The sequence below is a fragment of the Pleurodeles waltl genome, chromosome 6 (assembly GCF_031143425.1).
Source record: "Pleurodeles waltl isolate 20211129_DDA chromosome 6, aPleWal1.hap1.20221129, whole genome shotgun sequence".
Lineage (NCBI taxonomy): Eukaryota > Metazoa > Chordata > Amphibia > Caudata > Salamandridae > Pleurodeles > Pleurodeles waltl.
In genome coordinates this window covers 762,370,533-762,386,675 of record NC_090445.1, presented here as the reverse complement: position 1 = coordinate 762,386,675, position 16,143 = coordinate 762,370,533, and the positions used below count along the sequence as shown (strand labels likewise).

Genomic DNA, 16,143 nt, shown 5'->3' with positions numbered 1-16,143 from the left:
ATTGTAGTCATTAGGGCTGCATGTACGATTGAAATAGCAGGCTATTTTAAATTCTACAAGCAGTCCATGATATGTCAGAGTAGGTTATGGCACGACCTGACGGGGTGGCAGGCATCAGTGGTACATGTAAGCTGAATGTTACCTACGTTATTGATGGAACAATTCACCTTTGTGTAACTACATACTTTACTTTCTATTTATGTTTCATGCTGTCTTTGCTGAAAATGTATTAATTTGTTGATGTCAAAGAATTTTAAGAAACAATATGTAGTTTCGCTTTATATTATATATTGAATTTGATAAAAATTATATATTTACATTTGAACTGATCTACAATGTATCCCCTTATCACTTCTCCCATTATTCAGTATCTTAAAGTATGAACTCTATGTCATGTCTCTTCCCTGCAACCAGTGAAACCTCAGATGATCAGGGTTCCACTAAAAAGCCTTCATTATTATGGCTCTTGTGAATGACCGCTCATCTCTTCTCACCCTGTTGGGTATATAGGTGGAATAAACACAGTGCATGAAAACTTCCTGGTCCGATCGTCTGAGTTTGTGTGCTTGGCTCTTCTCTTACCTTGTTTACTGGTAATGACTTATTTTGTGGTGCTCAAACACTAGCCACTACCTACCTCTATATTGACATTCACTAAGTCTTCCTCCTTGAGCCTTTCTTATGATTATTGTACTGCATCTTGCAGGTTACATCTCATCATTCAGCTTCTGCTGATGCCAATTTGCTTACAAAATACAATCACTTATCCCTATCATTTTCATAATTCTATTTTGACTATGCTGTATGATGCTCAGCTGGACATAAATTATGATTTTGTACTTCTCTTATAACAGTTTCATCAAAAATACAGTTGTTCCTTCAGGTTCTGCCCTTTATTATCAGAGTTGTTCGTTTCGTATGATACTAGGGCTCTTACTCAGGATTGATGAAACGTTCTTTGTGACATCCTTACCTAAAAAGGTTAATGTAAATCATGGCAGGCTTTTCCCTTATTGGACCCTTGACCCAGCAAAGGCCATTTATTTGAAGGATTCCTTGTACCCTGTCGATCACATAGAAATTTATGAGATATTGAACATCTAATCATCTGGAAACTGCCCACAAGATAGGATGAATTCCACAATTGTGACCAAGTCTGATAAATGTGATATTGAAGGTGCAGCTTTTATAGATATTCTGCTCGGTGTCATGTATGTGAAAGACATAACATTATTCAGGCTCGGATTGCACCACAGTAATGGGAGGTGTCTGCAGACAATGGGCAACCTTCTAATCATTACATAGTAACATCTCTGGTTGGTTTGGGGATCAAACACTTTTTTGTTAGTGGAGTTGCTCACTGTGAGGATTCTGGTGTATTATATGGTGTGCTTGTGTGACCTTGCCCTGTAATAACACTCACAAAACAGTCTTGGGTCAAGTCAGGCTTGCTTGTAAAACCTCTTGCTCAACCCCGGGTAACTGTAGCTTCGAGCAGCAAGGCTTAAACAAAGGATCTAGTGTAAAGCATTTAGGAACACTAAACAACAAAATAAGAAATCACACAACCCGAAAGAAATCCAACACCAGTTTATAAAAACAGATTATATTTGTATTAATATTTTGATACCAAGATTTGCAAAATCTCGCGGAGGCTTCCGGAGCAATAGATTTTTAAAGGAAACTTAAATCTCAGCTTTTTAGTCCTGTCCGCAAATAAACATTGGCATCCATAAAGTATGGAAACTTTTTAAAAGTTGTATTTGGCTACTCCGGCTGGGACTGGGCGACAAATTCTGATAGGGAGAAGGTGAATTAAGGCCAATAAGGAATATGTTGATGGTTGCATAGTCACTAAAGCATTCGCAAATCCAGGTCCACACTTCACATCGAAACTGCTACAGACTTCAGTGGAGTGGCCCTGATGCTGAGGATGTTGTTCGGTCCATGGGTGTCTCCTTGCGATTATTCCTCAGTCAACGGGTAATGTTGGGCAACTTTGCCCACAAGGTTTGGGTCCCTCGATGTCTTCTTTGGACCAGTAAAAGTCCAGCAGTGGCTGGGCTACCGATCTCGGATCATAGCGGATCCAGCTGTTTTCTTTGTTGAGTGCTAGTTTCTGTCTTTTGTAACCATTCCACACTCTGGTGACTCTCTCGGGTCTGGCAGACATGGGTGCAACTTTTGAGTCCTGAGAAGAAGTCTCCTTGACTTTGTGTCAGCAGTCAGTGGCGATTCCTTGTGGTTGGCTACTGACTAAGGGGCTTTAGAGTGATTTTCCAAGAGCCAGTCGCCAAGGCACAGTTCTCTCTTCATTAGACCAAGGACAGCAGGTGCAGCCCAGCTGTTGGTGCAGGCTGTCTTGCCAGGTCCAGGGGTCAGCAGGGCAATCCTTATTTGGTCCTTTCTCCAGTCCAGATTGAGCGGAGGTTCAGGGGTGTAATATTTATGCCCAGAAAGTGCCCTGGGGGTGATTCGGTCACTAGCCAATGGACGTCCAGAGCCCCACTTACATTATGAGGACTTCTGGATATGTGTTGAATCTAGCAATCCCAGAGTGCACAAGATGCCTGAATCCTTCCTCCATTGTTAGGAGCTTGGTATTCCACCCTAGAGGTGTGCCTACCTGTTTGCTCAACACTACTCCACAGTAGGAGAGAAAGCTGTCTTGTGGCCACCAACTGCTGCGGCCACTGTATAATCTGGGCAACAGAGTGTCAACTTTCTAAAAGTTGGTTTTCCTTCAAGCTAACATTAAATTTGAGTTGGGTATCAACACGGGTTTACTATCACGGTTAATTTGATACCTTAAGCGCCTTGAGACCCTAACAGGTGAGTAGTTGCCGTATACAAGCACTGATTGATTGATTGATACATTGATACCTTGGAATACCCATTTTAGTGGTCCCGTTCAGAAGTTAACAGGATTTAATTGTCAGTCTATAACTCAGTACTAGCCAATGGGGCTACTAGCTTTTCCACAGTAAAAAAAATAAACAATTTGGATGTTTTACTGTCAGGGCATATTAAAATACATATCCCACTTAACAATATACAGCTCCCTGCCTTAGGGCTCGAAAATCCTTCTTTAGGGAACACTTATATTTAATGTTAAGGGAAGTGGGGGGGTCCCTTTGGTTTAAATAAAGTCAAACTAGCTGTTATACACTGCCCTTCCAGGCTGCAGTAGCAGGCTGGCAGCCATTGTGTACCGTGTCACACTCAGGGTGGCACAATCAGTGCTGCATTCCTGGGTGGACACTCCAACTTAAATTTCCTAGTTAGCATTGCTACCATACACCAGGGTCTTATAAGTAAGTCATCTTATGCCAATTGGGGATAGCCAATTCAGCATACAGAAGAAGCATTTCCTTACACTCACAGTGTATTCAGGTAAATGTGTATATAAGGCAGTATTACATCATGTTGGTTTCATTAGCCACTTAAGACAGACGTCATTAAATCTGAGTGGAACATGGCATGTATGGTGGTTTTGATATACTATATGATATGGCTGTGGGGCCTTATCCTGCAGTACACTCACAGATACCTTCTTGGGTCCAATCACACTTGTTTATTTAACCGCAAGCTCAACCCTGGGTAGCTGTGGCTGCGAGTAGTCAGGCTTAGCAAAGGAACAATGTGTAAAGCTTTAACAGCACTAAGCAACAAAATAAGAAATCAGTGACACGAAAGAAAGAAGACACTAATTTATAAAATTAAATTATAGTTTTTATGATTCTTTAGAGACCTTGATGAAGAAAATCCACCGGAGGATTCCGGAGATACAGATTTTAGAAGATATTATCACGTTTAAATGCAACCGCAAACAAGAATTGGTCAACAAAAGTTTTGGAAATTTTTGAAAAGTTTTAAACACTTAGTTTGGCTACTCCAGCCTGGGTTGGGTGACCATTTACGGCAGGACAGAGCTCTAGGGGGCCAGAGTGGACACTTTGGACATTACCTGGCCACCAGAGCATTTTTGAAGCAAAATCCAAACTGTACAGGACAACCACCATAAACGTCAATGGAGTGGTCCTGATGCTAAAGGATGCAGGCAATAGATGCTCAAGGGAATCTCCTGCTGTAGTGCGGTTGACAGGGGTGTCTTTATGGGTGTTTCTTTGTCCACGGGTGAAGTGGAGTGAACTTGGTCACAAAGATTGGGGTCCCTCAAAGTCCTCTACATAGCAGTAGCAGGCCAGCCAATGTTGGGCTACTGGTCAGTCTACACTGCGGTTACTGCGAAATCCTCAGGTGGGGGCTACTGTCTCTTGGATGCGATGATCTGGACTTCAATAGCACTCCTAGGTCGGGCAGACTCAGGTGCAACTTTTGGCTACCCTGGATGTGTCTTCTTCGGTGCCCGGCGACTGGTAGCAGCAAAACACCTGTGGTGGCTACTAACTTGTCAGTTTGGGTTACTTCAGCTCGTGTCCCTGGAGCTGGTTCCAGGAGATCAGCCAACTGATCCTTGGAGTCACTGCTGTAGGTTAGGACTGGGAATCAGCTTTTCCCCGAGCCAGGAGCCGCAGGCACAGTCCAATCTTTGCTAGCCCAAAGTGCAGCAGGTGCAGTCCTTCTGACGGTGCAGCCTCTGTGAGGGTTCAAGAGCAGCAGGGCAGTCCTTCTTTGGTCCTCTTTTCGATTCCAGTGTGATCTGAGGATCCGAGTGCCAGACGTGCCATATTAATCCTAGGAAAGTGCCCTGAGGTGACCATGCGGTCAGTAGCCAATGGGTTTCTGGGTCCCCTCCTACCTAGTGACGATGTTCCTATGATGTGTGGCATCTCGATATTACAGAGTGCCACATCCTTGCCCCTTTTAAGATGGCACAACCCTTACTCAGTCATTAGCAGCTTGGCAGCTCACCCTAGAGTTGTGGCTACACGCCCATGGTAAAACTGGTTTGGGGGTGAGTTTTCCCTCCTTGACCGTATATCTACTTTGTCTGCAGGAACAAAAGGCATCCTGCTCAGGGGTGTTGCCACTACTTTAAAGCTTACCTTTTGGGTTACTACCCTGAGTGGCCATCCTTGGAAAGGAGGTGAAATCTCACTTAGCAGCAACTGCTTTTGTTCCTGTGCTGGAGAATCATTCACACGTCTCTCTAAGTGGTCATAAAGCTGTCTATGTGCCAGGGCCTTTGTGAGTCCTCTGGGCTAGCTGGAGCACAGAATGGCTACTTTCTAAATGCAGCTTAACTTTAATAGTGGTATTAAATTCAAGCTGGGCATCAGTTCGGGTTTAATTCCACAATTAATTAGGTATCTTACATGATGACCCAGTTAGATAGTCCTATTTAGGGGGTAGACAGGATGGGATGCCAACCAGTAACCCTGTGTTAACCAATGGGGTTACTAACTTTATCCTCATCAAAACAACAATTTGGAGGTTTTGCTGTTAAGACATAAAAAAATATATATGTCTTATGTAACAAACTACAGCTCCCTGCTATAGGGCTCTATGGGCCTTACTCAGGAGAGACTTTATATATAGTGTTAAGGCATAGGTGGTTTTGCCATTGGTGTGAATAGCAAAGTCAAGCTGCGAATGAAAAGCATGTCCTTTCGGTCTGCAGTGGCAGGCTGGGGGCCATTTTGTACTTTGTCTCACTCAGGGTGGCACAATCAGTGCTGCAACCCTGAGTGGACGCTCTACCTTACATGCCATGAGTGCCATTTACTAGTAACTTATAAGTAAGTCATTCCTTGCCAGTTGGCTGTATCCAGTTCGACATGCAATTTGTATAGGGTTAAAACACTGGCCCTGAGGTCTAGTTAGCAGGCTTCAGTGCACTCTAAGTCAAGTAACCAGCAGCATCAGTCCAAAAATGTGGGGCTGAACATGCAAAAAAGAGGTATTTCCTTACAGCCCATAATTTGAGTGGAATTTACCACTCATTCATTGGCCGATGGGCAAACTGATTGCACTATATGCATTAGTTCATCAAAATCGGTCCAACCCAAATGTTGAAATCCTGTGATGTTTGTCTGAAATGCATTGTTATGATTACAATGCAATGAAGTATTGAAAAGCATATAGCTGAAATTCCAAAGTATAGCATTGTGAGAGAAATCCAACCTCAAGAGGTAGGGTCAAATGTTGCATATAATCTTGCATGTTAATCACCAGATGGCTGCATTAGAAATTGCGCGCTCTTACTGCCGGTGCTGATAAAGAAGTTAGCGACCAAAACTCCTATTAATTTCATTTAACAAAGTAAGTCATTGCACTCCAGGAGGGTACTTATTCCAGCCTTTTATTATCATTTCACAATCCGTGCTTCCACCACCCAACGCGTTTCAACCTTAAACAGGTCTTGATCACAGGTAAATAACGTCTCCTGACACCACATTTATATAGTTCCTTATCAGATAGCTATGAAGTTGCATTATGGGACACGTAGTTTTTTAATATTTATCTATAGTCTATAATTTTGTCATTAATATGTTGTGCTACATGATGCATCCCTTATGTGATATTAAAATGAACTTTTCTGAATTTTTTTTTAATTTTTCACCCTTTGTATACCTCATTCTATCTTGCTATTAGATTCATATGAGATATGGTTGGACGCAGCATAGCTTATCTGATTGAAAGATTATTATTTCTACATGGTGTGTTATAAAGTAAAACATAATAGTTAAAATCAGTTCAGTATTTGAATAGAAATGTGTGGGCCAATGTCCCTCATTATTAATATCTTATCCTACTGTTAACTGATTTTTCTTTTTTTCTTTGTTTCTTATTTTCACCATAAAAAATATAACAAAGCATCTGTGGGAAGGGATGACATTATTATTCCCATCTATACCCACTGTGAATTAAAAACAATGATTTTCATTCTTGTAGGCAGAATGTTCATGATTTATATATACTATATCTTATTGTGTCATATATGATGTTAATCGGCACTAATTCATATAATATTGTTTAAAAAATCCTATTCAATTGCTTATATTGATAATTCAACTATTTTCTCATAAGTGTACAAAAAGTTATTTGTCAATGTTCAACCCAAACGGAGTCTTCGTCTTTAATTTAATAATGTATCTGGATTCCAAACGACTTAGTTTTAGTGTTCTATTACCCCCTCTTTCATTTTCGGGAACATGTGCCACTCCAAAGTACTGCATACGTTTCCAATGATTTTCTTGGCAATGTCTGTGATGTTTTGCCATCGCATAGCTCACGCATAATCTTGCATGTAGGGAAGACTTAGCCAATAGATACCCATGTTGAGAAAGAGTTTGTGGGCTCCAATGAAGCCTTTCACGGAGGTCTCAGATACTTGAGGTCACACTGGTCTTAAGCATCTAGGGTCTCCCAAGTACAGCCTCTTTTCCACAAACCACTGCTCCAATACCAGTTGTATGGATTATGCATAGGCAAATATTGGGCTGCCTTCTTAGAGCCCCAGCCTTCATGAGCTTGTACCTAATAAGTCTAACTGTTCAATGATTAACCTTCATTCTTGGTTTCCTCGCCTTATGGCAAGCTGGTTGCACCCATCCACTTCTAATGCAAGAAGAGAGTGCTTTTCTGAACAGAGGTGTGGTGTTGGTGGTGGTGGTGGTCGGCGGAGTCAAGGGACAACATGCACATTGTATATGAGTCCTTTCTCTTGCTAGTGGACTAATGTTGTGACTTTCCTGACCTTGGTACCAGGCTCAGTATATGTGCACTAATCGCAGCACATTGTATTAATGATTTCTTCCCACACACAAAAAATCAAGGGATACTTTGAAGTGGCTTTAGCTGCCTCGATCGTCTGGCCATATCCTTCGATACGTGTCACCTGTGCCGCGAGGGAGCAGGAGAGACACGTTTTGAATGGTAATGATCACATACTAATCACTTCCATGCTTTGAAGATGGAAGCGAGGTTTTCTGCCAGCATCTCTGGCTGCTCCAGCTTGGAGCCGCCGGTCTAGGTGTATTAGCTTAAGTGTGCATGTCAATACAGCTTGCATCTTCCGATCCACGGGGGCTCATTAGAGCAAGGTGGATTGTTTCACGAGACAGCCACTCCGATTAGGCGTGCAGCACCTTCTGGTTTTGTGACAAATTATTATTATTGTTGGTCAAGAATAAATGCGTGTGAGACTGTGCTTTGAACCCAGTCCTGCAACGCTTTTTCTAAAATCGTAGGTGAGCAAAGCTTTGATTTGTGGTAGCTGGCCAGATCATTTGTTTCCCTGTGTGATATAAGTACAGCTGTGCTACCAGAAAAATAAAATAAATCCAGTTAAGGAAAACAGGAATTATTGGAAGGTTGAAAGAATGAGAATATATGCAGTTACCAAAAGAATGAAATATTGCAAACTTTAAGGGACAGGGCACGTACCTGGGAAATAAACCAGATTAAAAGCTTTCCAGTGATTCTGTACTGGAGGCCAGCCAAGACACTGAAAAGAAGGAGCACAGATTTATTGTCACTATTGTATTTTTAACAGGAGAAATATGTCTTGTGCTTGGAAATCTCAGTGTATTAGTTTTGTTTATTTAAGTGGTTTTACGTGTTCCATCTGGCAACGATATAATGAAGCCTGCCCTAGCATCAGGACTGGTTTATACCTTAGAGATTTAAATAATTTAAATTCTAATTGCTGTATTTTAGAGGGGGGCTGGATGTTCTTGCAGAAGGGATCAGGTTTGTATTTCCCCCCAGATGGGCAGCGTGTAAAGAGTTGAGCCTTGTAAGGAATCAAAAACCGAGCATCCAGGGATTGTCTTTTCCCTGTGAGGAACAAGTGCGAAATATTCACTTTGCAGAAATGCAAAGCCTTGGATACCCAATACGTATTGATCCGCGCCTGGGGTGCGCGGCAAGGCCTCCAGTTGTCTGTTCTGCAACCAGGCCCATGAATTGATTCTGTGCACTGCAATATAAAGGCATAATTAACATTAAAACACATTAAAAAAAATAGAAAAATAAGGTAGCACTGGTGGTTTTCTATCTGATGCCTTTTTTTTTTCTTCTTCTTCTTCTTCAGAGAGCGCATCTGCTTGATAACACCGAGAGACTGGAAAGGTCATCGCGGAGACTAGAGGCAGGGTACCAGATAGCAGTGGAAACCGGTAAGGATTCTGCCAGTGAGCAAATTGACTTGCTTATGCACAGCAGTCTGCGCAGCGCATGACATTTCAGGGGGACTTCAAAGGCGAGTCGGAGACAGCCGCCCGAGATGTGGTTTACATATTGGAGAGACAATTGGGAGCTTATTTGCGCGCCTCTTTCTTCCAGTTAAAAGGCATCACATCTACAGAAAACAGTTCCCGAGGTTTAAAACTACACATTTGAAACGAGACGGAACACTTTGTCTGAATTCTGCATTTGTCTTAATATACAGTTACACGTTGTCATTTTAGCCACCTGAAAAGATTGCTCGCCAGCTGCGCGGCCTCCGGTAGCTTTTCTTATTTTTCCACCTTCTCGAAACTTTAATTCCTGTCTGTGAGAAGCAAATTCGTATTTTTGCATTTTAGTTGGTGCATGAGCTATAACACTAGGTATCAGCTTGTAGGGTTAAGAAACATTAGAAGTGTGGGACTTCCTGTGCTCCTTTGCACCCGGTGTTTGCTAAAGAAAGCCATATAAGATTTGCTTTCACTTTGTACTAGTCCTTGCTGTTCTGTAAACCGCTTTATGTAGGGTTGAGCTACAGGACCTCCTCTATAGAGTGGACACTTCAGCTGAGATATCCATTCTTCGTTACAGCCACCAAGCCAGAACCATAAAGGAAAAGTAGCTGGGGGTGTGCCTGCAAGGGTAGGACTGGTGCGGTAGATCAACACTTGGGGTAGCGTGTGGCAGACCTGATACCATGTGTTTTTCAATTGCCTCGCTCGGGGGTTTTAGAAATTAAAATTCACCCATTTTTCTAACAGCTTGCAGATCCAATCCGTGGGTGTATAGATTGTACACAATCCTGATTTTTCGTGTATATGTTTTATGCCTGACTTTGTACGAAAGCCTGTATTATGCCAAATTTTCCTAATAACAAAAATAAATCAGTAGTCCACTTCCTTTCATTTTTTTGCTCTGGCATGAAAATATGCATCTGGGTCTAAAAGTACACAAAACCAACCAGGCTTTGAACAGAAAAAAACGCATGGCACATGGCAACAGTGTCAACATATCAAATTACCAGTAAAGTGCTTTGTATGGTAGTGGACACACATCTACCTCAAATCAATCTCCCATTTTTCGGATTCAAGAAGAAAGGTCAGCTTCTAGGACTGTCTCCCATACTTGCTATCTCTAAAATTCAATCAAATAACGTTTCAGAAAAATTGAATAAATGTATTCGAATATTTCAAATTAATACTCGTCAGGTTGAGCGGAGTTCAGTGTGTTAAGAATAGTTACAAATAAGTAACCCTTATTTGTAATGTTTTGTTTCTCTCGCTTGAAAATGAATGAACAATCAAAAGTTGTGTCGCCCCAGATCCTGGTGTGCCCCAGGCTTGTAGTCCTAAAGTTCTAATAGTTTGATATACAGTTTTGCCCAAGGTTAATTTCCAGTAGTCTCCTTTGTAGGCACCTTCTATTGAGAATAGTTTTGGGGAGCATTTTCACAGTGTTACTGCTTAGCCTGTATAAGGTTATTTTAACAATCGGACCTGAACTCTCAATATTGGTTCTTAGATATTTTTCAAAAATTACCTCTTTGCAGGTTTGTCATTTCTCTGCACCCCTGAAAGTTAAGGATCTCGTTTTGTCGCAGAGATTACCAGTGCCTTTATGGAGACTAAACATATACTCTTATTTTGGCTTGGTTACGTTTCCAAATGTTTATTTTATTTTTTGTTTTTGAGTAACAGGTGCGGAAATCAACTTAGTGTTTTTGGCGAAATGTTCTCTTTGTGTATTGTGCCCTTCCAAAATTCAATTTTAAAACAAGTTATTCTTTTTTCATTTGTTTTTTTTAAATGTATTAACTTACAATACAGCTCCCACAAAGATTTCTAGAATCAAGCAGAAATATTAGTTTTCTGATACCTCCGTGCCCAACCGTCTAGGCTCCAGAATCCCTAGGGCACGTCCTAACATTTCCCAGGGTAACATCTTTACAGCAGTTTTTAAAAGCAATTCCCAGTGATTGTGAGCAGTAGTGTCCATTCCACTTCCAGCTGTATTCTTGTGTTTTTCTCTGTTGTTCAGTTATTTTCTCAGTTTTGGTTTAACCCTAACCTTCTTACACAGCCTTCTCTATACCCATACAGCAGTCTTTGCCACATCAACAGTCAACTAATGGAAGGCTCTTTCCATTGCCAATGTTTCTAGCAGTCTCCTTCGCGCCAGTATCAGATTTGCATTATTTTATTGTATTTTGGCACGCCTCTACCCCTGTGTGCCCCAGCATTCAGTTTATGGCAAGAATTGGAAAAAGGTCACAGTTGCATACTGAGAGCCACGACCAGGTTAGTATGGACCCCTTCCTAAATCCTATGTAAAACAGTGCAGACTTGAAAACTGTATCTTCCTGAAGCCCACATTTAGCACACATAGGATTTCTAATTAAATCCATTTGATATACAGCTTAGGTCCTGGATTGATGCAACTTTTACAATATTCTGAGCTGAATTAAACATAAAGTGAACTGGATAGCTGTATCTCCAAGATGAAAAAGCTCCTCCTTCCAGTCTGGGTCATCAAAGTGGCTAACCTTGTTTGTCCATTCCTAGATGCCCATTCAGCCTCTCATTTTGTAAACAGGGTTCCTATAGATTCTGGACATGTCCTTAACTATCAATGCTTCCATTAAAACTTTCTTTTCTAACAAGGTACAATCCTGGCCTGTGCTCAAGCCTAGCCCCAGAATTCTCAAAGTGCTGCACATCAAGATGTCTGAAAGGCCAAATTCAGCCTAGAGTTCAGTTTGAAAAGAAACGTGGTCTGCTTCCCTTACAATTAAGAGATCCTGATGAGGTCTTGTGATTAACAATCCCAACGCTTTCTCCTTAACCAGAATGAAGACTTTCTAATTATCTGTCCCTCACTGCTGACAATCCTTGTCCCCTACCTCCAAGACATAGCAGTGGGACCGACTGCAGAAATTCCATGGTCCTACCTCCATATATATAATGTTGGGAGGTCTAGTTCACCACCACCAGTAGGATCCAGCCTGACTTGCAGTTCAACCATTGGTGGTGAATATGCCCTCAAATTCACTATAACCAATTGAGATTCCCAGTTATCTCTTATAATGTCTCTGCTATGTTATATTCCAAGCAATCACATTCTGGGGACTTTTAAATTTCACAATAAGGTACAAAAGACAGAGGCGGTCATTCTGAATCTGGCGGGCGGCGGTTGCCGCCCGCAAGGCGGGAACCGCCATTTGGCCGCTACGCGGTCAAAAGACCGCTGCCGGCATTCCAACCTTCCCGCTGGTAGCCATGGTAGCGCCGGCCGGCCCAGCGGGAAGGAGGCCTGCAACACAGAAGCCGGCTCCGAATGGAGCCGGCGGTGTTGCGGGCGTGTGACGGGTGCAGTTGCACCCGTCACGCTTTTCACTGTCTGCTAGGCAGACAGTGAAAAGCTTCATGGGGCCCTGTTAGGGGGCCCCAAGACACCCGTTCCCGCCAGCCTCTTCCTGGCGGTGACAACCGCCAGAAACAGGCTGGCGGGAAGGGGGTCAGAATCCCCATGGCAGCGCTGCTTGCAGCGCTGCCCTGGTGGATTCGCCCAGCCGGGGGAAAACTGGCGGGAAACCGCCGGTCCCGGTTTTCTGACCGCGGCTGTACCGCCGCGGTCAGAATGGGCTTGGATGCACCGCCAGCCTGTTGGCGGTGCTTCCGTCATTCGCGACCCTGGCAGTCAAAGACCGCCAGGGTCAGAATGACCCCCTGAGTCTTTGTTAAAGTAGGCAAGAATTTTTGTCTTTTTTTTGTAGTTGGATGCTATGGGCCTAAGGATGTACAGCTTTGCATTTTAGAGATTTCCCTGACCATATTGGGCAGTCCAGCAAATTGATTACACATTATGCTTTCATTAGTGACCCTGGATTGGAAATGGCATCACTATTTATAAAAGAATGGGCCTTATCTTTTTTTAACTCTGCAGTAGAATCCTGATGAACACAGTTTATGGGATGCACCATCTTGTTGCCTCCTTTCTTTCTAGTGCAGTAAGTCGTGGCACACAGGCACATTGGTATTACAGAGTGAGGAAATAAATGAATAACTGTGAAATTTATGTCTAGCCATTGGATGTTGAGGGTGGTATGGTGCCTGTTCCTATCAGCAGTAACCAATTAATCATTTTAACTGTTATAGGTTGGATACTCACTATTGGGAGAACAGTTTCTTTAGACAACGAATATAAGGTTAATAATAAGTTCATATCAGTCACCCTTTCTGGGATTTCCTGTTAAGTTAACTGACTCGTAAAAATCTGTACTCACAAACTAAATATAAGTTTAAAAAAAAAAACTAAGCATAGCAAATTTTACACCTTATTTTCTTATACTGCCGACCCATTCTAAATGAATTGCAGATTTCCACCTGTTTTGTTAGATTGCCTAACTAAGCTGGCATTGTTGATGTTGCCTTGATTAATAAATACTTTGCTACATCTTACCAGAATGTTTTTTGTTTCTTAACCAATTTTCCAAAGCAACTAGCTTGGAATTGTAATCAGTCTCCTTAAAGAGCATCCAAAGAGCAAATGAAGCCAGCGCCTTCAAATAAAATCTAACTTGAAACAAAATAGCTTGATCTGACTTTTTTGTGAGGCTCTGGTTAATAATTCTGCCCCCCGATATACCGCCTTCAAAAAGTGTTATCCAGAGATTTTAATTTTTGTTTTGTGTTTTTGTATCATTAGAGAAGTAATTTAGCTTGGGTAGACATTGCTGATCCTGGCTGAATTTTTTCTAGACAACATTTTTTTAAATTGCGAATATGTTTCAGTGATATCTCAGGAACCATTAGACCTATGAGCTTCATTTTGGCGTTAAAACATAGGTTTTGGGGGTCAAGTAGTATTATAGAGACAGAAAAGAACTCGGGGCAACCCTTCCGCCATGGCAGCTGTAATTGAAGAAGAAGAGACCTAAATACAAATGAAACAAATAATAATGGTTTTTAATCCTTTTATGTATACACCAAACAATGTTTATGATCTTAATATGAAAAAAATAATGTGGATCACTCCGGTTTTAGATGCATTTTCATAGTTCACTTTATTTGTTTCGGCAATTGCTCGTGGTACATTTAAGAATGTTGAACATTTGAGAAGAGCAAATCGACGGACATCTTTTTGTAGCACAGGTTCTGCAAGTACATGTGCGTGTAAATTCTGTGGGTAGAGGCTTTTGAAATTTTTTAGGTTTAGCACCCCATCAATATCTTCCCAACCAAATTCACAAGGATCTTTCTCTACATATGCATGATCCAAAACACTTACAAATCTTCTGATAAAGTAGAAAGCTTTTTTAATGTGTCGAACAGGTTATGACGTTGGTCGAGGGTCACTTGGCGTGACTGATCACTTGAACTCACTGTACCGAAGATTGTCAAATGTGTGACAGTCAGAACTCGTTTTACACACAAGGTATTTTTCTACGTTTTTAAAGACACATTTTTCTTCTTTCTCAGCAAATACTTTTAGAAACTTCACAGGTTCAGCAATTAAAGCTCCATGCTTTGTTACAATTTTGCTCATAGTGTCATCAACCGTAAGAATATGTGCCTTGGTAAGAATACTGGACATCTTTTCTCGCCCGTTCCGTAAGGTATCCATAACACTGACAATCCTTGACTTATGAACATTGCAAAAAATCTAAGTAGCACCACAATAACATCTGTGTCATTTGACTACAATTACTCGATTGGAACTGTTTCGAGCAGCCCACTTAACATGTGGCACAACACGAAGGTCAGCTTCCTCCGATTTGCTTTTAAGTTCTTGAACAGTATGGCCTGTACCTTTTGAATATATCTCGGCAGGCACCAAATCCTCATTGACAATCATTCCACTTGCAATAATTGGAAATTCAGGGTTCACTGAAGCATCAGCAATGTTTTGGTGAGTTAACATCTCCAAGTTCACCTTGTTCAGTGTTGATGACCAGAATTTATCAAGTTGCACAGGTATAGGTGTCATATTTGTGATGCAGGCAAGGTCAGTTGTTTCACTTGTAGACATTTGTCAGATTCTTTCATATTGTTTGGCAGATAGTTCAAGATTACTACTGTCAAAAACAATGTTCATTTCTTGCGAGGTGCACAATGACTTTGATATCTGTAGAACAGTTTGAACGACCGCTCCAAAGTTTTACATGGATATAATCTTGACCATTTGCAGTTGTGACACACAGTCCACAACAACAGCAGTTTTCAATGAGGACACCTTTTCGATTTGAAATTCTTCAGGTGAAAGTTTTTTGTTTTTTAGCTCTTGCACTAGTTTGTGCTTCATTGTTTTGGTTGCAGCATCTCCATCAAATAATGCGTTTGTTGGAAAAAGATCATGCATCTGAATGTCCTTGATAAATTCATCCCTTTCTTTTGCTTCATTCAACTCTCTATTTGCTCACAAAAGTTGTGTTTTTTTGTAACCGGTTTTGTAGTGGCTGGTTGGAAGAAACTCTTACTATAGTAATTAAAGTGTGGAAGTTTAGCTTTAGTGATTATGTCAAGCAGCATTTTCTCTTCAATACAAATCTCTCCTGCTTCAGTTCTACGTATAGTTTAAATCCATGTTTCAGGACATCTAGTAGACGTTTCCTTATATTGTTATCCATATATTGTTTGGTCACGAAGTTGTGAAGGTCGCACAGGCTCAGTCATTTCAAAGGGGTTTTCTTGCTGATGCATGAAATGAAGAAAGCTGTCAACATGTTTATTAAAACGTTCCCTCTGTTTCCCACAAGTGCTTGGTGAGGAACAGTTTCTCAATGGTCATTTAATTTTCAATTTGTCATCTCTCTGAAAACATTGTGAATAGAAAGGATTTCATGGTAAACTAGCTGCCATTGAACAACATATTCACTTTTATGTGTCTGACCAACAATTCCCTTGGAGCTTTTCTGTGATCTCTGGATCATCTGTTCCAGTTGCATAACTGGAGCCAAAGAATTGAACCCTTCCTTCTCTGTCTTTCTCCACAAAATGTCTTTGGATTAAT

At 41.4% G+C, this 16,143-nt stretch overlaps 1 protein-coding gene across 9 annotated transcripts in view; it reads left to right on the top strand.

Annotated features, from left to right (window-relative positions):
* VTI1A (vesicle transport through interaction with t-SNAREs 1A) overlaps positions 1-16,143 on the top strand; it is a 1,055,694-nt gene that overhangs the window by 296,171 nt on the left and 743,380 nt on the right. For all 9 annotated transcript variants that reach the window (XM_069239378.1, XM_069239385.1, XM_069239380.1 and 6 more), the window contains one exon: positions 9,002-9,086. In XM_069239378.1, the coding sequence (XP_069095479.1) occupies positions 9,002-9,086 (85 nt within the window). The remainder of the gene's footprint in view (positions 1-9,001; positions 9,087-16,143) is intronic.